Source organism: Vanacampus margaritifer, chromosome 7 (genome assembly GCF_051991255.1).
Source record: "Vanacampus margaritifer isolate UIUO_Vmar chromosome 7, RoL_Vmar_1.0, whole genome shotgun sequence".
In the NCBI taxonomy this organism is placed as follows: domain Eukaryota; kingdom Metazoa; phylum Chordata; class Actinopteri; order Syngnathiformes; family Syngnathidae; genus Vanacampus; species Vanacampus margaritifer.
In genome coordinates this window covers 7,001,544-7,028,378 of record NC_135438.1, presented here as the reverse complement: position 1 = coordinate 7,028,378, position 26,835 = coordinate 7,001,544, and the positions used below count along the sequence as shown (strand labels likewise).

Genomic DNA, 26,835 nt, shown 5'->3' with positions numbered 1-26,835 from the left:
CTATGTTTGCCTTGGGCCCCCAAATGACTACAACCGCCCCTGGACAGATGTTTTGAAATGCCCCCCCTTCTTGCCCACCCATTCGTCTCCACCCAGACAGCCTCTTCTTCCCTCATCACCGCCTTCCTGGATCCTCAGTTGACCAGCGTCGCAAGTGAGCGTCGCTCCAGCGCCCGGCAAATCTTCCCCCCCTCTCCCTCATCGCACATTTCGACTTTTTTTTTTTCCACGACTATCTTCACGACAAGGTTTTCTCCAGTGAAAACTACTTGCGCACCCAAAAAAGCTCGCACGGCTCAAGGATCTGTATTTTTTTCTCTCTCTCTCGACTCAAGCCAAGAAGCAATCGATGATGTTGCGAGAAATGTGGCAACAGCGCGTTTGATTTTATTGTCATTTGTGCCTTCGCTCTGTTTTGCTTGTTTTTTGTTTTTTGGGGGGGGAAGGCTGGGAATCATCTTGAGACGAGAGGAGGCTGCCTGCTAGAAGACATTTGAGAGGTAAATAGCTCACTCACACGTTACACTCAGCTGGTTCTTCTCCTCCCAAAAACACTCAACGTGTGTTTTGGAGCTCCCAAACCCGCAGACGAGACTGACGGCAAAATATTGTACTTCATTTCTGGAGTAGTAGCAGCTAGATTTTTTTATTTGTAACCGCACAAAATAGTCACTAATGTGTATCTATGTTTTGTGGTTGCATTCATTCATTAGCATGTTCATGTAAAGCCAAAATTAGCTCTGGGCTTTTTTCTGTAGGATTTCACCAGTTTGTATTTGTATTTTTCTCTTTACCCAACTGTATATTGACTTTTAAAAATGTTTATCTTTTCTTGGTTTAAATATATTTTCATAAAAGAATAACACATATAATATCTATTCTATCAAAACTTTTTCTGTTTTCATTTTATTTTCAATTGCATGTTAATTTTGATATTGTAAATATAGTTATATAAAATATTAAAATCCAAACATAACATATTACAACATCTGCACTACCCTATTGTCTTGTGGATTTTGCACCAACTCAATTATTTTGGACAATATTTAAAATTATTTGTATTCTAAATGATAAAGTTACTTTTGTTATTTTGAATAAATTCAGACAATATATATATATATATATATATATATATATATATATATATATATATATATATATATATATATATATATATATATATATATATATATATTTACTCATCATAAAATAAAATATAACATTACAAAACTAAAATAATAATTAAAACAAAAAGTAACATTATGAAAAAAAATTACATTAAGAAGAGATATTTGTCCAAATATGTTAATACAAAATACAGAATTTTAAACTTCTATATTGTGCTACTAGACTAGATTTTCGACAATAAAATGTTTTTGTAATGGAATTGTAATTGTTGACAATTTTAGAGCCATAATATTATGAGTGGCAATCAGCAAATAGGTGTAAATCTGCGAATACGTGGGGATCCACTGTATTGGATTTGATTGATTATGAATTTCGAATTGATGCGAATGAACCAAACTGCTCATCTTGAGATGTGGCACAACCCTTCCGGGTATCATTGTTCTGATGACACCGGAATGGAAGTAGGAGTTCAGAACATCCAGCAAGCCATTCCTCCATCTTTCATCTAGCTATCCCAATGAAAACCCTTTCACAACCACACCTACTCCCACCCTGAATTCCCCCAAGTTCTCCAGTCCCCAACCTTGACTCCCCGTCTCCCCGTCTCCCCTCAAAGACGACTCACTCGGATTTCAACACCCGCCAGTGCCCCAAGAGGCGGTGTTGTTTCTTGCTGACCGTCCTTGACAGATTTTTCTTCTCCGTGATGGTGACGATGGCGATCCGGGGCGGTCGTTTTTGTAGCGTAATGTGAGGGTTTCTTTCTATGCTGTTGACGGCAGCAGGTTGCAGCCTCGTTGCATCATACTGTGGACTTGAAAAGGTCAGACGCGAGTCTTTTTCCTGTTCTTGGGTGCGTCTTGCATAAAAGCCCCTTTCCACCCACACTGTCTGCTGCTTGGGAAGGGGGGGCTATGAGCTGCTCATATACACAGTTAGGTCCCGAAGTAATTGGGCAATGGCAGCGTTGCTGTTATATACCACCGCCATACCGAGGAGGCATATTGTGCATTTCCCCTCTGTCGTTTAAAACCGTTCCCGGGAATCTTGTGCACATGCCTGTCACTCGTTACCATTAGAATACCCCATTGATCGATAATTATAACACTTTACACACCCTACGTTTTTAGCCTTGCTGAAATCAGCCCATTTGTCTTATGAAAGCGAGTCAGCACTCACTCCGCCCCACATACTATTCAGCCTGGGTTGGGGAATCCAGGTCCAGAGAGAACAAACCCTGAAACTGTTTGACTTTAGCCGCAGGTGCTTTTACTCAACAGGTGCTTCTATCTATCGTTTACCTGCCAGTTAAGTAGAAGCATTTGTGGCTAAAGCCAATCTGTGGCAGGGTTTTTACTTTCTGAAAATGGATTCCCCAACCCTGTATACAGCAAATGGTGAATAAGGATTTTGTTACCATGAGTGAAATTATTGAGAGATCTGGTTTCTATTTTCCCTCAAAGAGGCAGCACTTCACTCGTCGATTACTGTGTGGATCTGCATATGGGGCACATGCAGCGGACATAATGTGAAACGCAAATATCACCCTGTTGACAACTTCACCGAGCAATCGAGCATATGTACCGCTTACCAGAAGCTAATGCTGTAAGCTAATGCTAATCTGAGCGTCTAACAAAACTCAATGCAGCTCTTATCTTTTATCTCCGTGTGTTCAGACTCCAAATGAATGGCTAATTTAAATGGGAAGTCAACCATAAACATTTCTTGACAATATTATGTGACCTCACTAGTCTAAACATGATATTCTGATTAATATTCCAGTTGTGGAATATGAGTTATGAAGCAAAATGCAGCTGTTTTTATCCATTTCAGGGGGCGGCCATTTTGCACTTGCTATCGACTGAAGATCACAGTTGCTCAGGGCTCAGGCAACAACCAATCACAGCTCACCTGTTTTCTGAAGATGAGATGTGATTGGTTGTAACCTGTCAAATGAAGATGACATCACAGTTGCTCAGGGCTCAGACAAGGACCAGTCACAGCACACCAGTTTTCTGAAGGTGAGCTGTGATTGGTTGTTAGCTGAGACCTGAGCAACTGTGATGTCATTTTCATTCGACAGCAAGTGGCAAAATGGCCGCGTTCTGATATCAATAAAAAATAGCTGGATTTGGTTGCTTAACTCATATTCCACTAAACAATAAAACACCGTATTTAGACTAGTGGGGCTGCATATAACATTATTGTCAAGAAGTTTTTTATTGGGTTGACCATTGAAACTCGGTGTGGGGAGTGGGGGTATCAGCGTCATTCAGCTAAAAACAGATGGGTTAAAAATAAACAAATTGGGTCAAAAAGGTACTGACCAACACTATAAAAAAAAATTTCAGCCTTTGTTATTTTAAGTGCGTAATACGTTTTCACACATCACATCATTATTTTTTTTTCCAATTGTTAACGTATATTCATATGTCCAAAGGTGAAAAACTGAGCCGAGTTTTTCAAACAAAAGGGCAAATTTGAATAGATGAAATGCGCTAAATTTAAAAGTACAAGCCGGATCTTGTAGCAAAGCCATATTAGTGCGTCGCACATGGAGTAAATTAATACTTTTATAAACACTTTAAGATCCCATAAGTAAAAAAAAAAGCTATTAAGGACACTTAATCTGAACAAAGGTGGTGACTTGGCAGAAGAACTCACCGGATCAGTCTGCTATCTGCCACTAATTGCCAGTGGCCAAAACTCATACTGCTATGTTTTTTTTTTGTTGTTGCTTCATTTAACGTTGGTGTATGCAAATAACTTTTTAATAAATAACCCAATTTGGGTCAAAAAGGAACCAACGCAACTTTTTGGGTTGTTATAACAAGTAACCCAAAAAGGTGTGTCAGTCCCTTTTTTTGACCCAATTTGGGTTATTTTGACCCAAACCAATGAAAACAAAAATGTTCATTTAAATACAGGAGGAGGAGGAGGGAGAGCGCAGTGACGTCCCCCTTTCCTCCTCCTAAACTCCCCTCACTGTGTTGCTGGCTGTTGACTATCACTGGCCCGCTGTTTGTACATGATAAGTTCAGCGGGTTCAGAGGAGCCATAAAAGCACGGCTTGCCCCGGCAGCAGGGGCAGGAGCGAGCTGGTCCTCCATGGGAGGGGAGGAGGGTGGGAGGCGATGGAGCGGTAGAGCAGGCCTCCCCTGGTTCTCCTCCACATGCAACGCTATTCCTCTCGCTTTTGCTTGGCTCCCTGCTTGGCTGCGGTATTGTTTCTGGGCGCAGCCCTGCACCAGACATTCATTTTTCTCCTCTTAGTATGCGACCACAAACCAACCGCTGGCTCCCTGCATCCATTCATCCCAGGAATGTCTTATTCACCTCGTCTCCCCGTCTCCTGACTGAAAGCTCGCATGCGCCTCGGTGCCAACATCTGCAAATAAGCAGACACATGTGCTCACATGCTTTTCGGCCGCGCATAGCTGTGCCATCGCGCTTGCACAATACGGCAAACACACGCATGCACGTGCGCACACAAAGCGCGACCACCTGTGAGGGTCCACGCACACACAAACACATCCATAACCCTGCTTTTCTTCTCCCCTCTTTTCCATTATCCTCATGAGAGTGCAGAGCCGGGGTTCTTCTCTTCCAAACCAAACATAGAGAAAATTCCACAAACCCCACCCGACACAAATCCCCCCCACCCGCCTTCGACCTCCCCTCCATCACTCTCATTCTCTCCCCCTCCCGTCCGCTCGCTGCCTGCCTGTTGCTTTCTTCCAGGGCTGTGTTTGAGGAAATAGAAAAAAATAATTTGGGTCTCCTCGAGGAGGATCTGACAAAGCGAGTGAGTGGAACATGAGAAAGAAGAAAAAAAAGGGTTTTGATGGTAAACAAGGATGAAGTGTCACGCCAGATGGATCAGAGCGGAACCAAAAGCCTTGTTGCTCATACTGTTTTTCAGTCTGCTTTTTTATTTATGGCATCAGCGATGATATTGACGCTTCGGTTTGGTGTCTGCCTCCCAGCCAGATGTGTCTTCTATTACAACATCATCATCACAGTGTTTTGGCACTGGAAAAAAATGTCTTTGTCCCGCTTCAGTTTTCAAGGTTTGGAGTAGTTTTGTGAAAAAGAAGGGACAATACATAGTGTAGTTTGTGTAGTACATCTGAACGATTGATTGAATTCAAATGGACATTTTCAAATCGCAAAGGCTTCAATTTTGTATTTAAAAAAAATCTGCTTCATTTTGGTGGGTTGGCAGGCTTTTTGTGTCATGTATATATATATATGTGATCAGCGATGTAGCCTAATCTGTACAGATTTTTTTTTTTAATTGTCATTGTTTTCCTGACGTTATTAATTTTCAGAAGTAAATTAGAGCCAAAAGTTTACTCGCAAAAGAATAGTGAGATATATTATTATCTAATTCAATGTATATATTATTTATTTATTTTTTATTTTATTTATTTTTATTTTTTATTTTTTTTCTGGAGAGCTCAGTATTCAATTCAATGTATTTATTGTGCCGCTCCTTTTGATGTGTCTGCCTTGGCCACCAGGAGGCAGTACTGTGTTTCCAATCATGCAAACACAAATGAAGAAGAATAGACTTTTTCTTCTACAGTAGTACTACTCTGTAAGTTGCTGTGAATGTTGTCATTTTTTTTTTTATAGAGGATAAAGGATATAAGCCTGTGCGTATTATCTGAGTATTACTACATTTGTATTGTATTAAGATATCAATTGTTTCTAAAATCATCACTATCGGTGCTAATTGTTAGCCTGTCAGTGATGCTTTGTCTTGTTTATTAGCATAAACAAAACTGACCTTTTTTTAAGCTAAAGCCATGTGATTAGTTGAAATAAGCGAAGTGTAATTTTCAAAAGCAAAAATAAAAAGCTAATGATCACTCATATCTTGAAAAACTCATAAGCTTGTGTCACTCGTACCTCGATCAATGGAATTATCAACTATACCTGGTGAAAACATTTTCCCCTTCATTGTTTGCTTTAAGTGTCTGCTTCCTCTTTTCTCAACTCTCCTTCTGTACTCTGTTATTACAGACTGAAATTAGTCCGCCGTTTTCCTCGTTATGCGGAACCCACCTTGACCTTCATCCACTTAGCATTTCCATCACGGGAATATAAAAAGTGGTTTGGGCTTTGAGACCTGATTGAAGCCATTAAGGCTGGTTTTACACTGAACAATTCCAGTTTTTTACTCTCAAGTGGCACAGTTGGGATATGCGTCATGACAGCATAATGGGGGAAAAAATGTATCTTCCAAATGTGTATTAAAATCGGATATGTATCAATTAGCATACAGTATAGCGCTTGTCTGCCTAAACAACAGCTATCAACATTACGTGTAAATCTAAACTTAAATGAAAATGCAGATAACACATTTGTTATGTGTCCATCATTACATAAGTAAAATCTTCTTTCTTTCTGTGTTACATTAATGTAGAGTTGTTTATTATACACAGGCTAGTACGTACATTAGGAGAGAAGCAAAAATAAACTTTTCACTGGAGGATGGGTTAAATAAAATCCGTGATAAAACGTCAAACCGCAACGTCACTGTATGGTTTGCTTCTGTGTTGTCACTACCCGGTGTAAACATTTGCACCATTAAATCAGAATTGGCAACTTAGATTGCAGTGTACGTAAGAAATGATCAATTCCCTGTTAACTGCTGTCTGTTCATATTAAAAAACGTGTGATTTGTTGAACCTTCTCGTCTTGTTAGGCGTTTATTTAATGGCGGCATTTTTGCTTGTTTCCCTCTTTGATTCCCCACAGGATAATAAGACCTAGAGCCGACACTACAGCTGGGATTGGTTATTATTTACTGGCACATGCTCTCAGAGTGGAAACAAATTGGGTGAATCTGCTCGGCTCTCAGGAATGTGAGGCGCTGCAGTGTCTTTTTTTTTTTTTAAATATTTTTTTTTTTAGTCCAGATGACAAAAGAGCGAAACAGAAACAGAGGAGAAAGCAAGCAGGATCGTTTTTCTGCTGCTCTTGACCCTCGTCTGCCTCCCCATATGACCGGCTTTTTTCCTCTCTACCTTTGCCGCTTCTTTATCCTCCTCTCCATCTTTAGTCTTTGCCTGGCTTCTCCAAAGGCAGCGGGGGATGAAAGGATAGAGGGAAGTCGGGGAGCGAGGGGTGGCTGTTTGGAGGGGGATCTGTTGCTCTGCTGCTGATGAGGAATTACAGGGAGGGAAAGCAGAGAGGAGAGAACGCTCTCTGTGTGTTGACCTTGTCCCGCTGCCAAGTGGCGGGCGGGATGGCGGCGGTGCGCAAGGGATGGCGGGTGGGGGTTAAAAGCATGAGAGCGGGGAGAGAATAGAGGAGCCTGGCAAGTGGAAGGATGGAAAAAAAAACGTGTTAATTTGAAAATCTAATGTGGTTAAATTGGTGTGACAAACAAGCCTCAAACAAAGGAGAGCCATCATTTGCAGTTGAACTCTTTCACTTGTGTCCACCAAGCAAAAGTATAGCTTGGTATAATTTTGGCAGGGATGGGCATTTGAGTACATTTCGTCGATTGACAACAGGGAATAGAACAATTAATTCCTCGATTGTTTTTTTTTTTTTTTGCATACTACAGGGTGTCCATAAAGTCTCTTTACCATTTCAAAAATTTATTAAAAATGCAATTGATTAGATATTTTATTTAGATTTGTTCTATTGTATTCAGCGTTTATTAAAGTTTTTTTTACCTCTTTTAATAGACTTCTACATGGGCACAATTAGTTGCACGAAGCACATCAAGACGTTACTCGATTTCTTGCCATGTTCACTGTAGCATAGCCTCATCAATCGTGGCAATGGCATCAGTAATCCTTTGCTTAAGGTCAGTAATGATAAACACTGTGTGTTTTTTTAAACACTGAATACAATAGAACAAATCTGAATAAATTATCTAATCAATTGCATTTTTAATAATTTTTTTTTAAATGGTAAAGAGACTTTATGGGCAACCTGTATATCATCTGACTTTTTGGCAGGTTCAGTGCTTCACTGATAAAAAAAAAAAAAAATGCAATTATATGGCGGTATATTCGCTTTATCATAAGATTTTGCGGTGATTATTTTTCCACACAGACTGTGACTGCGGACTCATGTAGAATAAGCGCAAGCCAGAAGAAAAGAGTCCATCAATGACAAAGAACGTCAAAAAAATATTTAACATTTCACACTGACTAAAATAAGCCAAAATGAAATTATTAACTTTAATTAAATTAAATTTAAATTAAATCAATTAAAATTGCTAAGTACAACAACCACCATGTCTATGGTAAACTAAACATTGGCTAACTTATTATATAGCCTACCACCGCTAATTGAACGAATTGTAATCTCAAACAGGTGGTTCGGATCGAGGGAGGCTGAACACAAACAAGAACAGGAACAGGAACAAAATACAGTACATAAGCAAGTTTTACCGTAAACAAAAATACGACCAAATAGAGCGTTTTGGGAATTCGTCGTCACTTCTGGGACGGGATGCTAATGGTTGAGGTTAGGAAGAGGCTGGTTGTAGTATGTTTGACGTTACAAAACCTGTAGCCAACACTAAAACAATCACTAGCCTATTAGCTCAGTCAGATAGACGCTCGTCTTCCCACCAAGCGACCCGGGTTTGAGTCCCAGTAACTCACCTTATTGTTCAGTTTACCATTTTTTTTGCTATTTACATGGCCGATAGGGGTCGCTAAACTACAATACGTAACACTTGGTCGTAATATGGTACATTTTAAAACAACCTATGCGGTCGTATTAATTAGAGGACTGTCTTGCAAAGAGGCCCAGTCTGTAATAAAAACAATCAATAGCGCCTTGCTAAGTGCAGTACGAAAAGGGCTTTAGTCTTCATTCGACAGAAAAGTCGAGGGTGATCGACAGTGTGAGATGCAATATAGCCAACAACAAGTAATGCATTAATTTATGAATCGCAGAAGTAACTGCAATATGATACAATTAGGATAAACATAATAATAATAATTTAAAAAAAAAAAACGTAAGGGTTTTCCCGCAAAAGGCACCGCTGGAGTTTGAAGAGTACAGTAGATGCTGACGAATCCGAAGGGGAGGGAGAAGCAGGCCGTGACCCTGTTTCAGGTGACGTCTCAATCCATTTAAAACGTTGCCAAACACTTTATAAATCCATGACACAGTTTTGCATGTAAGATAGTTATGATGCGTACCAGTTATTCATTCCACCACTACTATTAAAATAAATAGTCCATAATCCCGTGGTAGTGGTAGCGTGGCTGCAGGACTGCATCTAAGGCCAGCATGAATGAAGGTCCTGACCCATAATTACAGATGGGTTTTAATGGTTTTTCCCCAGATACTTTGAGAGATTAAATTGCTTTCAATTTGTTTAAAAAAAAAAAAACTCATTTAAGGAATGTATGACTTCTTTCTTCCTCGTTGAGCTGTTCCACAAAACCACCATTTCTTTACAATGCTTTGCTTTTTCTACCTCTGGAGTTGACTAATCGAGGAAATGTGTTTTGCCTCAACGCGGTTCATGCGGAGTAGTGCAATGACGGGGGTCAAAGTGTCACAGTGTGGTCACAGAGGGAATAGAGGAATGCAGGTAGATCGGGGAGGAAACCAGCTCACCTGTGACCTAATGAAGAAAAGTGGATGGATGAATGGATTTCGTCAAAGTATGAGCTTTTGGAAATCCGTCTGAAAATGGCTGTTTTCAAACCAAAATAGGTTTATTTCCAGGCATGGATATCATTTTGTGTCCAAAACTATTATCGTGGGCTGAATTTTTCAAACTTGTTAATATGTTAGATTTATTTGCCCAATCCGATTTCAGTTTCTATGTGCTGCTATGTCCATCTAATCTGCCGGAAACCCACAGACTCCAGATTCAATGGACATTAAATAGTGTCCAGTCCACCCCAAACGGCCCTTTATATAGTTGCTGTCAAAGTCTGTTAGTTCCCGAATTGGCCCCAGACAGCGCAATCAAGAGACAGAAATTGTCACAGATGTACAGAAGACGAGAGCAGGCTCACAGACGTGCCTACGTGGCAGCCATGTTGGTAGGGGCAACTGTCCAATCACATGGAGTGGAAAGCACGGATATTAGCTTAGCATCGCCATTGGCACGCAGGCCAAAATTAATTTATCGTAAAGCATCAACATATTTAAGCTTTCTAAAAATGCATTTACATCAATTTTGTACTGTATTGGCGGTTTTTATGCCACAAAAATACAGAACAATGAAAATAAATATTAGTGAAACTATAAGCACTCTCAAAAGAACATCATCGCCTTTCTCTATTTGGGGATGGCTCCGCCCACTCCTCTTTCAATGAAACCCCCCACCCAAAGCGATGGAAGGCCCCGACCGGTGCCGATTACAGACGGCTTCGGCAGAGTTGCATCATTCTGCGCCTTCAAGACGCAACATGCAGTATGATCCATTGGGAATTTTGAAAGGCGGAGTGGGAGGCACCCCATCTTTGCTTTCTCCCCCCCCCCCCCACACACACACACTATAACTTTGTGCTTTTCTCATTGACTTTCTTATCCTTATCATCTAACAAGGATATGGTGCATTACTGCCCACAGTCGGCCTCTGTAAACTGCAAACATTGAGGGGGGAAAAAACCCTGGGATCTTACCCTTTATGTGTTTGTAAACAAATTAAAATCGGTCTTACTTGGCCCATGTTTTGTGGAGATCAGGCTTCAAAATTACAACACTGCAAAAAGGACAGTAGAAAATTTTAGAAAAAATATTTAATAAAATAAGAAAAGTATTACTTCAAATAAGCAAAATTATCTGCCAACAAAACAAGAAAATTTTATTCGACAAGGTTTTGAAAAATATGAAAATAATACTAGGCCCATACTATTTTTAGACTAAAAACAAGGAATAATAATAGTAATAAAACAAATAAAATCGGCGAATTACACTGTGCTGCCATGCAATGATGTCACATTATTGACACAGCTATTGTCATCCTGCGGTGGAAACACCCACACAAACACACTCGCACACGGATTGGCCTTTTCCCATTCCAAATTCTACCATCCTCATCTGTTCTTGTTGGTGTGGTCAGGGGAAACCCAGAATTCTCTCCCTTGGAAGATTTCATCCACACGAGTCCGTGAAATCCTTTTCTCTCTGACTAACTACACCGTCTTCTTGTTTTTGTCCACTCAAAACTTACACAGACACACACATCCCTAGCTGATGTCAGGGACAAAAACGCACAAAAGCCCGTCATATCGTGGCAGTATATCAAAATTAAGTTTCAAGATTTTTCATCTGTGAACCCCAATCCACCTCCATCGACTTCCGTTCGTAAATTAGGCTAAAGGGAATTTTACCTATATAGGACCTGTGACAAAAGGACTTTCAATATGGCTAAATCAAGGCGGTGACCCCAACCAAAATCAAGAGCCGACATCCTTCCCTCATTTGAGTGATGGAGCGTCTTATTTGACTCCTCCCTTCCGTTATGGCTGCTGTGCCTCCAAAAAAAAACAACAAAGTCAAAGGAAGTTGAGAATCCAAAATAAGGGAGAAGAAAATGTTGCGGGGACAGAGAAAATGAGAACAGGCGAGGTATGCTCTGCTGGAGGACTGGGAGAGGAAAACCACAGGAAGAAGTGAGATGGAGGGAAGTGGAGAGAGAGAGAGAGGAAGAGAGAAAGTAAATAGAAGGCAAGGAAGAGGCCACATCAGGGCGCCGTAGAAGATTTCCTGTGTGTATATATGTATGTATGTTGCACAAACACGCACACACAGCACATGCCAGAGGGGCAAAGGTGGCATCTGTACTAAAGGAGAACTACAGCTGACTGAATTAACTAATTTACTCAAGTAAATGAAAAAAAAAAAAAAGTACACACTCTTCGATGTACAGTCAATTATATACCATAATTAACTTGAAGAGAATATAAAAAAAAACATACACAAAAAAGTTTCCCTCTTATTAACTCAGGCTTTTATGCTAATAAAACATTTTCGCTAGCTTTTTCTAACATTGTGCTAACGGCTAACATAGAAAAATGCTAAATTAGCTTAATAATAACAACTGGGGAAAAAATGCAGCAAGGTTTTGAGATATGAGTTGAATTCATTCAGTGACCGCGCTCATTACGCACAGAAATCGTATCTCAAATCATCGTTCCCCTTTGAAATGAATTGAAATGCCATTAATGCGTTCCAGCCTCCCCCAAAAATTGGGGGGGAAAAAGCACTATATAAAGTTGTATTTTGTAAAAATGAGATTATTAAACAGAATTAAAAAGAATTAATTCATACAGTTAGCCGTATAACTGCCGTACGAAAAAGTCAGCTTAGCTTAATGCTACCAAACAATGCAAAATGCTACTGACATGCTAAAAGTTCAAATTGACAGTTACCGTAAGATTGTGGAAGCAATAAATATTTAACACAAATTTTGACAGAAAATGACAATACTCACAGCCTTATATAATTTATAATAAAATATGAATACTATTACAACATTTTATGGAATTGCTTACAGTAGTTGCAGAAGTAGAAGTGTATTCCGTTGTGTACGTGACGATGACAACTGCTTCCCACACATGGACGACCAAAACTGACAAAATGAAATAATGATAATAATAACAATAGTAAATAAAATAGAAAATAAAAATGGATCTAAAAAATATTCTAAAATTTAATTTAAGACTATATAAATGGAAATAAAAACAACAAAATATATCCGTACATACATAAACAAAAATAAAAATACAAAAATTACAAACGGCATTCAAAAAATATAAATAAATATAGAAATAAATGTGGAAATAGATACACAAATAAATATATAAATACAAATAAATGTCAATCAATAAATAAAAACACTCTGCTCGCATCTTGTATCTCAAATATGAGTTTTATGAAACCACCTTGCCCGAAGACAGACAACCAATCAGAGAGCGAAGGCGTGGCCGCCAAGGCGCATGGATAGCTGACACAACCCCGTAGCCTCGCGCTGACCTGTTAGCTTGGCCTTTGCTAAATCTCTGGTGGAAAATCCATCCAATAGTAAACTGAGCCTACGTTCAAATCTTGCTAGCCGTTTTACTCCCCTTGCAAATACAGTAACAAAGTATTTCTACTTTGTTACTTCCCACCACGAGCTGTGAGGTCATCCAGTCGTTGCATGCGAGTATGCATAGTATGTTATGTGTGGACTCATGGGCGTGCCTCAGGGTAATTGCACGCATGTGCAGTGCGTGTTAACTAACCCCGAATGAAAAGTCCCCGGTCGCTGACATGTGTTTAGAATCTCCAGCATACAGTATGTGTATGTGCGTGAGAGGGTGTTTTTCTAGGCAGGAGAGGGATCCATAAGAGGGTCTGGGCATGCTGCCACAAACATAAGGTCATTGAGGGAAAAGTGGTGGAGGAGCTGCAGGAGGTTGGATGGTGGTGGTGTTACGGTAGGGGGGGGGGGGGGGGGGGGCTCACGAGGGGTTACGAGTCTGCTGCTGCCATTTCAGGCCTTCAATGTGCGTGCCTGCGTACATATGGTCCCGCATGTGCGTGCTTCCACAATAACTCCAAATAGCAGCGTGTGTGTGCGTGCGTGTGCGTGTGCGTGTGCGTGTGTGTGGGAGACGAGACAGAAGTCAGTGAGTTTGCAGTGGAATGTGAAACCGGTGTGGCCATGTGGACGGCCGGCAGACTGACTTCACTGCGGTTTTTTGCCTTTTGCCTCGCATAACGTCGAGGGATCCCGCCTGTGATCGCGGGAAGGATTATTTGTAGTGATACCAAATTCAGAGGGGAAGGAGAGTCCAAATGGGGAAAAATCTGGAGATTGATTAATAGCTAGATAGGCAGATACTGTAGATGGATGGATTGCAGGGGCGGGATACGGGGTCACCCTGCCAAAGAAAAGAAAGGAGATAGAAATCTGTTCCTAAGTTGTAATATTTCCAGAAAACAAAATTCAATAATAAAGATGTCTTTTTTGAGTGAGGGGAGGGATGGGGGGGTCATTATGTTATTACAAAAATGTTGAAATATTAGAAGAAAACATCCATCCATCCTATAATGCTTATCCATCCATCCAGAGCTGTTGATAGAAAGAGTTTGGCCAACTCGGTTTCAGCGTACTACGCTGTGATTGGTCAAATGCCGGTCACATGACATATGGGCGCCATCTTGTTACCCTGCTGAAACCGAGTTGGCCAAACTCTGTCCATCAACGGCTCTGCATCCATCCATCCATTTTGGAAAAACGGAATAAATAAAAAATAAGAATAATAAATAAATATTATGATAGATAAAGATGGATAGATTGAAGGATACAGATAAAGAAAATAATGAAAATAGAAATCTGTTCCAAAGTTGTAATACTTGTAGTCCCAGGAAACAAGATTCATGAATAAAATTGTATTTTTTCTTAGGGGGGGGGAAAGTTATGTTACTACAAAAGTGTTGAAATATTAGAAGAAAGCATCCATCCATCCACCCATCCTGTAAAAAAATGAATAATAAATAAACAAATAAATAAATATTATGAGAATAATGCAAAAAATTATCAAAAATCCTGTGTATACAGTAATGGGAAAAAATATGAGTTTCTTCAGTATCTTGTTCATTTCTAATGCCTGGTTAAGCTAAAAGTACATTTGTTTGCGCAAATAATTTATATTGATGACAACAACAAAAAGTGTCATTATTATTATTATTATTATCATTTTTACTATCATCATTATTAATTTTATATTCTAATAAAACAGAATAGCAAAGAAAATGCTTGGAAAAATAAAAATGTCATTATTCATTCTTACTGCCAGTATTTTGGATCTAGAGTCACAAAAATAAAGTGACGAGAAGTGACAAAAACACTGCTATGGTCCACTTTTTTTTTTCATTAGTTGTGATTAGAACATTGAACTTTCTGGTCCTCCTTCCTTCAAAACACGAGCATCCACCAGAGTGGTAAACACTTCGTTTTTGGACCAAAAGGTGTAAATAAAGCTCGTGCCGTCCCAACTATCCGTGCAGCTGTTACGCATTTCCTCGCACGTTCCGTTCCGTTCAGCTCCTGCAGATTACCCTCCGCCCCCCCGGAGTGTCCCGTGAAGCACATAACTGGCTTTTGAGTCATTCGCGGCCCCAACAAGAATTCCTGCGCTTGAGTCACGGAGCTGCTTTTTCGCTCTTGCGCTTCCAGAGTATCACATGACCTCGGGTGGAAAACTACCATTTAGAGCCTTAGTCAGTCCCTGGAGCACAGGAATGGTTCGAGCAAACTCACGCTGTGATGGTTCGCAATGCTTCCAAAACGCATGACGAGGTGTAACGAAATTTGAATCGGAAAATTGGTTTGGATTTAAAAGATGTGAGGGGCACTAATGAATCGGTCTCATGCAGCTTGAACCCACCACAAACCGATCACAAAGTTATAAATGAGTATAAAATGGTTTGATGTTGTTGAGAATATGTTGTTTCTTATTCTTCAGACTTATATGTCACCTTTTTTTTTTTCATAGTTTGGCTGGTCCTGTGACTTCTATTCAGGATGCCATTTAAACGTTCCTCTGCATTGACGCATTATGACTGGAATGAGAAAATGATGACTCGGCATTCGTTTCTAATGTGCTTCTCTTCTCTCCCAGCTGGGTTGCAGATGCTAAACACCATGTTGTCCTCGGACGAGCCGCTGGACCTGAAGCTCCCCTCGGGGCGGACGCAATGTCCCCTCCGACTGGGAAAGAGGAGCTCATCATCCATCTGCGCGCCGCTCGGCAGCCACTCGCGCCCGCGTCTGATTTACACCACCTTCCCGTCACCGCCTTCCTCCCCGGGTAAGCCTCAACCAGAAGCATCATGTGCATCCTAAGCAGAATTACATTTTTGGCTCTTTATTTTTGCCAATAATATTGATTATTGAAACATATATGTACAGTAGTCAGGTTTATTATTTTTTGTTTCAAAAACATACATAATTATATACATGTATATTAGGGGTGTGCATCTCTTCAATAAAAGAAAATTTGATATGTATCTCGCAGGGGTGTTAGAAAAAATCGATTCGGCAATATATCGCGATATTACAGCGTGCAATTCTCGAATCGATTCGATATGAGGCCGAATCGATTTTTAAAGATACATTTTTTATGGAGAATATTCAACAAAACGTCTTACTTAGGGTTAGGATTCACACATTAAGCATGGAAGAATGTTATATTAATGGAACATTAACTCATTCACTGCCATCGACGGCTATAGACGTCAAAAATTCATTTGAGCTATTTCTATTAGTTTAACATTTTTTTCCACTTTTGTTAACAATAGTATGAAAACCTAGATTATTTTTAATTGTACATTTAGAAGAGAGATAAAATTTGCAATTAATTAAAATTTTAATTGCCCGACAATTAACTCATTCACTGCCATAAATTCATTTTTAAAAAAGATTATTAAAAATTTGGGGCAAGAGGCGATTAATTTTTTTAAATTGTAACTAATCGCATGACTTCACTAGTTAACTCACGATTAATCACAAATTTTATATCGATTCTAAATGTACAATAAAATATTCTGGGTTTTCATACTACTTTCATACTTGACTGCCAAAAACGTTAAATAACGTTTAGTAAAATCCTATGGAGGAGTGCCAAAGACGTTAAAAGACGTTTGTTTCAAAACAGAGGTGAAACTAACCATTTTCTATTGTTGATTACTGAAAAACGGAATAAGGTAGAAACAAACTTTTTTTTCTGATGAAAGATGAGAGTCCAATCTTTCATTTGGTAGTATGTGTGTTTCCATAGTCCAAACACAACATTTTCTATGGACCTTGAAAGATCAGTCAAAATGCTTAAATCGGCTGGCACCCACGGCATCCCTTTTCTGAAAACGTCTGGCAGTCAAAGAGTTAAGCCTTAATATTTCAGACATGAAACAGACTGCACTCTGTTTGCTAAATGCAGTGGCTCAGTTATACGCCTGAATTTTCAGATAAATAAATACATTTTCATACAAATCTTACAGTGTATATGTACAAGTTTACTGATTAGTATTTTCTAAATTTGAGTAAAAAAAAACAAAAAAACGCAATAATCAATTTATCGGGATTAATCGGTATCGAATCGAATCGTGACCTATGAATCGTGATACGACTCGAATCGCCAGGTGCTAGGCAATTCACACCCCTAGTATCTCGATACATACTCGATTGATATAGGATTCAGAGATGTTTTATTTTAAAGCGGAACAATTCAATTCGGTTCAATTTGATCGGATTGTTATTCGGCCCGGTATGGTACGACGGGTATGATGCAATGAGCTTCTTTGTCATTTTACAATATGAATAGACTTCAGTAGGTTATATAGATGCATAAAGTGCAATAATTAGGTCTTTAGTAAAGCTTCAGTAAAAAAAACAAAAAAAAAAACGTATCTAATACTGTGTACAGAGCTGTTGGGGCCACATATGAATGCCAGGTCCTAAACAGGTGCTTATTTCACTTGTACCTTGGGCCACTTGTGGTCAGGCGTCATTGTTCTCGCGTGATGCCACACTGCGCAAATTATCTACATTAACCTCCTAATGCAATCACCTCATAAGTGGATTCTCTGTTCTTTGCCAGAAACCTAATCTGATAAACTGGCCCAGTTGGTCGCTCAGTGTGTTGTTTTGTCAAATAGAATTTGCATTGCATTGTCCCCCCCACCCCCCCCGCACCATAGGTTTGTAATTGTGAGTATGTATCATAAGACTGACTGACATAAAGAAACCTCAGCAGAAATCACTAATGTGACAGCCCAAGCTTTGTCTTGCTAAATATGTACCCCACTGAGGCAACAATAGAGAAATAAACTGGAGTGAGCTACCAAGTGCTTACTCGTGACTATTTGGCCCACGCACACACATATTTGCACACACAAAATAGAATAAAATAAATGATATCATTACAAAATGAAATAAAATTAAGAGTAAAAAAAAAAGAAAAAAAGAGCAATACATATGGTGGATTTAAATGACACAACAAGTAACAGTTGGGTAGCTAGCGGACAATTAAAAAAAAAAAGAGAGAGACCATATGATGGCTTCAATTTAATTATTGCCACTTCCTGTTGAAGTTAACCATACGAGTAATGACCCACTTCCTATTAGAACCTCATCATACAGTAGGTTGTTATCATACAGTGTAATTATAACTTTATTTATTCTCGTAATTTCAAGACGTTCTTGTAAAATTTCAGCTTTTGTCAATTAAAATTGGGACTTTTTCTTAAATCGATTGAGTTTGTATCTTTTAATAATCAGACTTTTTGAACTCTGACATCAATATTCTGACATCATTCTCACTCATAATATTGCTATTTCCATGTTTTCGTAGTATTATGACGTTAGTAATAAAAAATAAAGTCCTAATGATAACTTATTATTAAGACTTTATTTTTTTTAAATAAAATCAACACTTCAATATTGTAATATTATGACTTTTTATGCTCTTACAATTTTGGATTTTTTTCTCAAATGTCTATGATTTTATGATTATCACTTTAAACAGTCTTTCATACTGGAAAGGTGCTTTGTCTATGCCAGAAAATGTTATTTAATCTTGTACCATCATTAACTCATTCAGTGCCATTGACGGCTATAGACGTCAAAAATTTATTTGAACTATTTCTATTTCTGTTAGTTTTAATTTTTTTCCACTTTTGTTAACAAGAGTATGAAAACCTAGAAAAAAATTGTGTAAATTTTGAACAGATAGCCTGACGCGATAAAAAGTAAAGATTATCAAAAATTAGGGGCGTCAGGCGATTACATTTTTAATTGTAATTAATTGCATGACTTCACTAGTTAACTCAGATTAATTATTTTTTTTATATCTGTTCTAAATGTACAATAATTTCCCCCCTAGGTTTTCATATTCTTAACAAAAGTTAAAATAAAAAAAAGTTAAACTAATAGAAATAGTTCGAATGAATTTTTGACGTCTATAGCCGTTAATGGCAGCGAATGAGTTAATGATCCCTAACCCAGTGGTTCTTAACCTGGGTTCGATCGTTTAGCCATCATTGGCTGCAGGTGATCACGCTACATTGCTTGGCCTATCTGCGCTGCAGGGAAATTGTTGCGCTCAGTAGTCGACTTGTGGCTGTTGTGATGGTACGTCGTGTGATTTCTTTATTATTGTATTCATTCTAGCTCTGTTGAGCAAAAAAAGAAAGTAGAACGGACGAATATGTGCCATATCAATTCACAGGTATAATGCAACGTATGGGGTTCAAATCTGGCCAATTAACTCTTTGACTGCCAGACGTTTTCAGAAAAGGGATGCCGTGGGTGCCAGCCGATTTAAGCATTTTTGACTGATCTTTCAAGGTCCACAGAAAATTATGTGTTTGGACTATGGAAACACACATACTACCAAATGAAAGATTGGACTCTCATCTTTCATCAGAAAAAAAAGTTTGTTTCTACCTTATTCGGTTTTTCAGTAATCAACAATAGAAAATGGTTAGTTTCACCTCAGTTTTGAAAAAAAAAACGTATTTTAACGTTTTTGGCAGTCAAAGAGCTCAAATGAATTTAGCAAAAGTATGAATGCGCATACAAAACTAGTGGGGTTCAGTACCTCCACCAAGGTCATCACCCTCGTTCTGACTTAATGTATCTCCCCCAATTCTAGACTCCCAGTCCCCATGTCACGAGCGACCTGGATCCTGCTTCACTCCCCCAGCCATGGACCTCAGTCTGTCGCCTTCCTCCAGACACGCCTCCTCCCTATCCCCCTCTCCCTCATCCCCCTCCCCCTCGTCCCCTCCCTCGCCTCTGGAGTCGCCCCACAGCAGCGGGAGCAGCGGCAGCCCCCGGCCGCACCCCTTCTCTCGGGTGAGTCAAAATCACCATAAGATGCCTTTGCCACCATTTTACCAGAAAGCCCAAGCAATCAAAAAGGCATATTTAAAAAAATTAAATAAAAAAAATGTCTACTTCAATACATGGGAATTGACGACGTTGTTGTGTATTTACATTGCAGGAGGCAACACTTCATCGAAAAGTGGAGGGCGACGCGTCACCTCAGCGCTATCCTTTTTATTTGCCCATCGCGAGCCCACCGGTGGGATACAACTTCCCGTCTTCTCTTTTCAATGGTCAGAAAAGGGACAAACAAGTCTCACCCGAGCTCTCATTGGACGCTCAGCTCGCATGCCGCTGGATGAAGGTAATTTCTCTTTCGTAACCATGTACATAAATACCGGACCTCCCTTCTGAGTGGAAAAAAAAAAAGGAGAAAAGTTCAGAATTGCCTGTAAACTCAAATATCCTCTAAACTATGATCGCCTGGGCACAGGCGAACTAGGGGGTTGCCTAGGGCGCCATCTAGCGGAGGGGGTGTCAAATTGCAGGGTAAAGAGGAGAAAAAAAAGATGGAGAAAAAAAAAGGTTTTCCAAAAACATTTACAATGAAAAAGTCCAGGCTCTCAGATTCTGCATTAAGAAAGCGGCGAAAGGAGGAGGAGGAAGAACGGGCCCCGGGTAGAGGCATGTACGCCAGTTAATCATCATTGTTTGTAAAAAAAAATAAACGTGAAAATAGCGTTAGCTTCTTAGCTTGCTAGTAACTTGTTTACTCCACCATTACATCCATGCTACTCTGTGTAAAGTGAGGCAAAGCTTGCCTTTAAAATAAAGCAGTCATTCCAGTCCAGATACCTGCAAATAGATTTGCTTAAATCATTGTTTTTACAAAACCACGTTAATTTAGAAGAGATAAGAATTGCGTGCTGGTTTAATGTGAACAAATATATAGTAAAGCCATACTTTTTTTTATTTTACTTTTTAGTTGTAGGTGTCTGTGAAATTTGGTATTTGCTGTGTGGTATACTATTAAATATTATATATAGGCCTATTTCTTTATTATTATTTTTATTTTTTGGTTGACAATCTGCAAAATTCGAAATCTGTTGTAACTGACTTGATTTGTGTTTGTCCTGTAGTGCCACCTGCTGTTTGAGTCGCTGCAAGACTTGGTGGACCACATCAACGACGCCCACGTCAAACCGGAAAAGGATCACGGTTACTGTTGCAAGTGGCAGGGCTGCGCGCGCAACGGACGCGGCTTCAACGCCAGGTGTGTGTGTGTGCGCGCGCATGTTAAAGTGCAAACTATTTATTTTCTTTATTGATCCTGAGAGTTAATCAACATCACAGCACATAATGAATATGATTTAATCCTTCATTTTCTTTAAAATAGTAGTATTTATATTTAAGTAATTATAAGTACTATAAATATATGTTTATATCTTTTTAGTTATTTATTTAATATTCATGATAGTCTTGACATCTGTATTTGGAATACTGTAAAGTCCAGTGAATAACACGAATGAAACAAAAACAAAAATAGCTTACTAAAATGACTAAAGCAGCGTGAAGTGCAAGTACAAGATTTTGGAAGGCATGATTTTAAAAAAATACTTTAAAATAACTTAATTATATGCATGGGAAAAGAGCATAGTTTTAAACTTAGATTTGAATGTGATTTACACATTATCGGTATGTTTTGAATCTTTATTCATTCATATCCACTCTGATAATAAATAATATCAGCAAATCAGGGTATTATATACGTGCATATGTACATAATACATACACACCAAAAAAAACCAGTTTTTTTTTTTTAAGGGTGATTCTTTTTTTTTGGGTGGGGGGGGGGGTATTATACAGAGGTGCTTCTTATTCACAGGATTACACACTAATTTTTTAATATTCCCTTTTTTACTTAGCAAATAACATAAAGTGTTATGTATATAAATTAGATGATATCATATTAACTTGTTTGAAATACTGGAGCTGGGGAGAGTCTGAATATATATATATATATATATATATATATATATGTGTGTGTGTTTCATTTGCTTTATGTATTTTTTTGTGCCAGGTATAAAATGCTGATCCACATCCGCACACACACCAACGAGAAGCCGCATCATTGTCCCACCTGCAGCAAGAGTTTCTCCCGTCTGGAGAACCTCAAGATCCACACCCGCTCACACACAGGTGAGCTCGGCAGGACTAAAAAGCTAAAAAGATTAAGCCTAAACATGCAAACGGGTCACATTGAACCATGAACGTTTTTGGTGCCACAAAAGAAACAAAAGATAACAAGCAGGTTAAATGTTAATTGAAATAGCTTGAATTGGATACTTCTATTGCGCCGATGTGTGTTTTAATGTGTAAGATCTCACGCTGCACACGTTTTTATTTGCCGTAGGTGAAGAGGGCAGGACGAAAAGCAGGCTTAGGGTAATCATTTACATCACCGCAAATAATAAGCCTTGCATCGCCATGGTAACCCTCTCACAGGTTTCAGTGGACTTCCTCTTTCTTTCACTCAGTGTATTTGCCACAAATCCTTTTTGTAGTCAGCAGCATCAAAAATTCTCGTCAATAAGGCAATGGATGGGGAATATTTTTTGCTTCTCCGAATCTGTCGCTGCCTTCATTAATGCTCCGTGGTTACATGTTCCACCATGTTGCTATGGTCGCTATTTATGTCCTTTTATGTCGGGTTGTCATCCATTGTTGTGACTTTTGGCTTTTCGATTAAAAATAATTTGTGCTGTTAATTTATGCATCTTTAAAACAAATTATTCGCACAATCTTCCTTAATTGATTGCGATTAATCAAATGTTTCAACTTTTGCTTCTACTTTTTTTCTTCAAAGCTTGCAGCAGATATTTACTTCAGTAAAAAAATGTGAATTAATGTAAAAATCACCAAATAGAAAGTCTATTTAAAATCAAAGGCTGTTCTAATAGCTTCATTTGAACCTTGAATAGAATACTTCTGTTAAAAAACAACAACTGTTAAAACGATCAAAATTGACTCAGCTTTAGAGGCCATCTTTTTTTCCTCATAGAAACAATTATCAGAAGTTAGTTGAGATTTCTCCAATAAGTATCAAGTAAAACTACATATATATATATATATATATATATATATAGTCCGTGTTTGTACATCTTCGCACCAGTGGCTAAGTTTGGCGGCAGGTTATAAGCCGTAACAGGAAGTAAGTAAAAGCAAGTTAACTTATTATTATTTTTTTTTTTAATGCTGTAAAGAATTTTGATTAATCTCCCGAGTTAACGCTTCAATTTTGACAGCCCTAAAAATAATATAAAAAATATTAATAAAAAAAATAAAACCTACCGACCGTCGGGAATCCCAATATATATATATTTTTAATTGCAGTCTTTTTGATTAAAAAACTGCTTTGTGCTACATTGCGATGTCGATTTGAATTTGATGAATTGTTTATCCCTAATCCGAAATTTTTCCGCATTCTCCACCCTCCAGGAGAGAAACCCTACATCTGCCCGTACGAGGGCTGCAGCAAGCGTTACTCCAACTCCAGCGACCGCTTCAAGCACACCCGCACGCACTACGTGGACAAGCCCTACTGCTGCAAGATGGCCGGCTGCCTGAAGCGCTACACCGACCCCAGCTCGCTACGCAAGCACATCAAAGCCCACGGTCACTTTGTGAGCCAGGATCAGGGCGCCGCCCCAAAACCGGGCCCTCTCGGCAACCAGGGGACCGCCGACCTCATCGCCGCAGGGGGGGCCCGGCTCATCCACCCGGGGGCGGCCGCGGCCCTCCTGGGCGGTTTGGGCACGACGCTGCCCCTGTCGGCGCTGTGCCACCCCCGTGCGCCGCTCTTCTCCGTGGGAGGACGAGGAGCCCTGGGCCCGCTCGGACTGGCGGACTCGCCGCTTTTTCACTTTGGACTTTCGGCGGCGTCCATGTTGGGGCTGAGCGCTTTGGGAAGGCTGCGCCGCGCCGAAGGTGACGAGGGAGGTGCGGAGTCCCAGGGCGAGGTTTTAAACCTGTCGGCGGGGAGGGATCCCCTGTCATGGGTGGTTGTCCCTCCGAGGGCACTCCTGCTCAAACCAGCTGTTGTCAGCTAGGATGAGCTCTCTCTTAGGGGCCGATAATGGGGAGGGGAGGTTGGGGGTGGGTCACTTTTCATTGTTTGCCCACAAAAATGATTATTCCAAGAAGTTGAATATTTGGCCTATCAAATGACCCAATATGATACAGTACACAGTCAACTCCGACGATATGTGGAAGATAAGGACTGAGCTCTGAAGTAAATAGAGAAAATTCAAGTAATCGACGCCCAGCCCAAAAAAGTTGTAATTACCTATCGCTGCCACAAGATGGTGGCAAAGCACTTTTGTCTGCGGCTTGACTAAATAAATCTCCTCCCCTCAGTTCATTAAGATGCCACCAGATCACAAAAACAGCAAATAGGTGAACAAAAAACATCAGCAAATTAGCGCAAATGTGTGCGGTTTCACTTCAAACAGGCAAAAAAAAAGTGTTCGGCCCGATGTGACACAAATGCATTCGCACAAGTGCGGTGCTGTTCACTTGTCATTGCTTTAGATATACAGTGCTTAACAAATGGATTAAATCTCCTGTCATAATTTTTTTTTTAGAAGAGAGCATCATGAAGTGCTGAGGTGGACTCTTTTGTGCTTGACTACCATTTTGATCAGGGGTGAATCAAGCACAAACATTTCAACTGTAAAATTGGTCTGACCTCTGGTTCAATAACTAATCATGTGATTTTCTGGTTTGAAAAAAAAAAAAGGGTGAGTTTTCAGGCATTTATAGACCCTCCAGTGAAGCATAATGATAAACACAACGATTTCAGGAGGAAATGATGTTTATCAATGATGTCATTATTCAGCTTGAAGAGCATCTACATACTGGTGTATTAACTCATTTACGGCCATTGACGGCTATAAACGTCAATTAAAAAAAATAATTTCAACTATTTCTATTAGTTTAACTTTTTTTTTTTTACTTTTGTTAACAAGAGTATGAAAACCTAGGGAAAAAATCTTTATTTTACATTTAGAACAGATAAAAAATTTGTGATTAATCGTGAGTTAACTAGTGAAGTCATGCGATTAATTACAATTAGAAATTGGAATCGCCTGACGAGATGATTATTAAAAAATTAGGGGCGTCGGGCAATTAATTTTTTTTTATTGTAATTATTTACATGACTTCAATAATTAACTCACGATTAACCACAAATTTTAGATCTGTTCTAAATGTGCAATCGTTTTTGTTTTGCTAGGTTTTCATACTCTTGTTAACAAAAGTAGAACAAAAATGTTAAACTAATAGCAGTAGTTGAAATGTATTTTTGACGTTTATAACCGTCAATGGCAGTGAACGAGTTAATGAATGCTGGTCAAATCATTTGCTAAGCACTGTAAATCCACACACAGTATGTGAACAGCCTCTACGAGGGACGTAAACAGTCATTCGAGAAACCAGCCGATGCTCAAAGTCTTATCATAATTCTTATTTTGCACTTTTATCATAATTAACCCTCTGTAAAACAGAAATATAAACGGAGGATGAGCGCTTTTGAAGCCTTCATCCTGACGCCTTGCAGTGGACAATCAACGACTTTTTGGCGTTCGACAAACCTCGCTGACGCTCCCGCTCGGCCGTATTTTAGCTTTGAACAAAAAACGGGAGTAAAGAGCGGGATTGCAGCACGAGGTGCAACGAGAAAACATACAGCATAATTTAACGTATGACTAACGACAAGCCCGTTGTACATTGTTGGGCTCTACTAAGGGTGTATCTTTATTCAGGGAAAATATAGGCAAGCATAAAATGCTTTCAAGATTTCAATACAGCGACAACATTTGTGGACAAAAGTATTGGGATGTGTCTTTAACTTCATTGAAATTCTTTAAAGCATTAAAAAAATAAATTAGCTCACTTAACTCATTTTCATTTACTGCCAAGATTTTACTCAAGTAAATATCTGTTACAAGCTTTGAACAAAAAAGTAGGCGTAGAAGTAGAAAAATGTGATTAATCGCGATTAATTACGGAAAAATTCATCGCTTGCCAGAGCATCTTTTCCCAATACTTTTGTCGACAGATTATGTGTGTTTAAGAACGAGGTTCGCGCACCAATCCGCAGGACTCGGTCCTAATCATCGACAGACAAAGATCTCCACAAGATCTGCTTGGGTCTCCTCTGCAGAACGAGCGACGGGTTCCGTCAAGTCGACAAACAGGTTGCGCCCGTGCGACTGCCACATAAAAACACGTTTCTACTATTTTACAAAGAAGTTACAGAAGAGGCAATTTTACTTAAAAAAAAAAAAAAAAAGCCTCTTAACTATTTTTTTCCAAGTCTGACAATGGCTACATGTGGCCTGTTTGTGTTGTGTTATATCTTAGTGATTGTCCCAAATGTGCCTTGTGTTTTTGACCAAAATGTATCACACCGTATTTGAAAACATATACGCAGAAATGAAGTGTATACATGTACTTTTTTATTCCTTCTTTTGTGGGAGCTTAACTGTAACAACTGACAACAGATGTGACTTGAGCATCAGGGCCATTGTGACATTTTCCAAATGACGATGACGGAATGTCAATAAAGACAAATATGAATCTTGTTGTTTTCAATAGTTAACTCTTTAAATGCCAAAAACGTTTAATGACGTATGCTGAAATCCTAATGAATGCCGCCAATAACGTCAACTACGTTTTTTTTCTCAATGAGCAGTGCAACACTGCCTTGTCATTGGGGTTGTAAAATCCCAAAACAGCCACTAACTATGGCCAGCAGATGGCAGCATTCTATCTCTTTTCAATGGGCTCCCGGTGTATGGAATTACAATGAAACATGACGAATCTGT

At 39.2% G+C, this 26,835-nt stretch overlaps 1 protein-coding gene across 1 annotated transcript; it reads left to right on the top strand.

Annotated features, from left to right (window-relative positions):
* Positions 1-153: 153 nt before the first annotated feature.
* On the top strand, positions 154-26,593 carry LOC144055109 (zinc finger protein GLIS2-like). Its single transcript, XM_077570810.1, has 7 exons — positions 154-500; positions 15,744-15,932; positions 19,776-19,978; positions 20,127-20,312; positions 21,088-21,221; positions 22,029-22,147; positions 23,447-26,593. The coding sequence occupies exons 2-7, from the start codon at positions 15,755-15,757 to the stop codon at positions 24,055-24,057; spliced, it is 1,431 nt and encodes a 476-aa protein (XP_077426936.1). The 5' UTR covers positions 154-500; positions 15,744-15,754; the 3' UTR covers positions 24,058-26,593.
* The last annotated feature ends 242 nt before the right edge of the window (positions 26,594-26,835 follow it).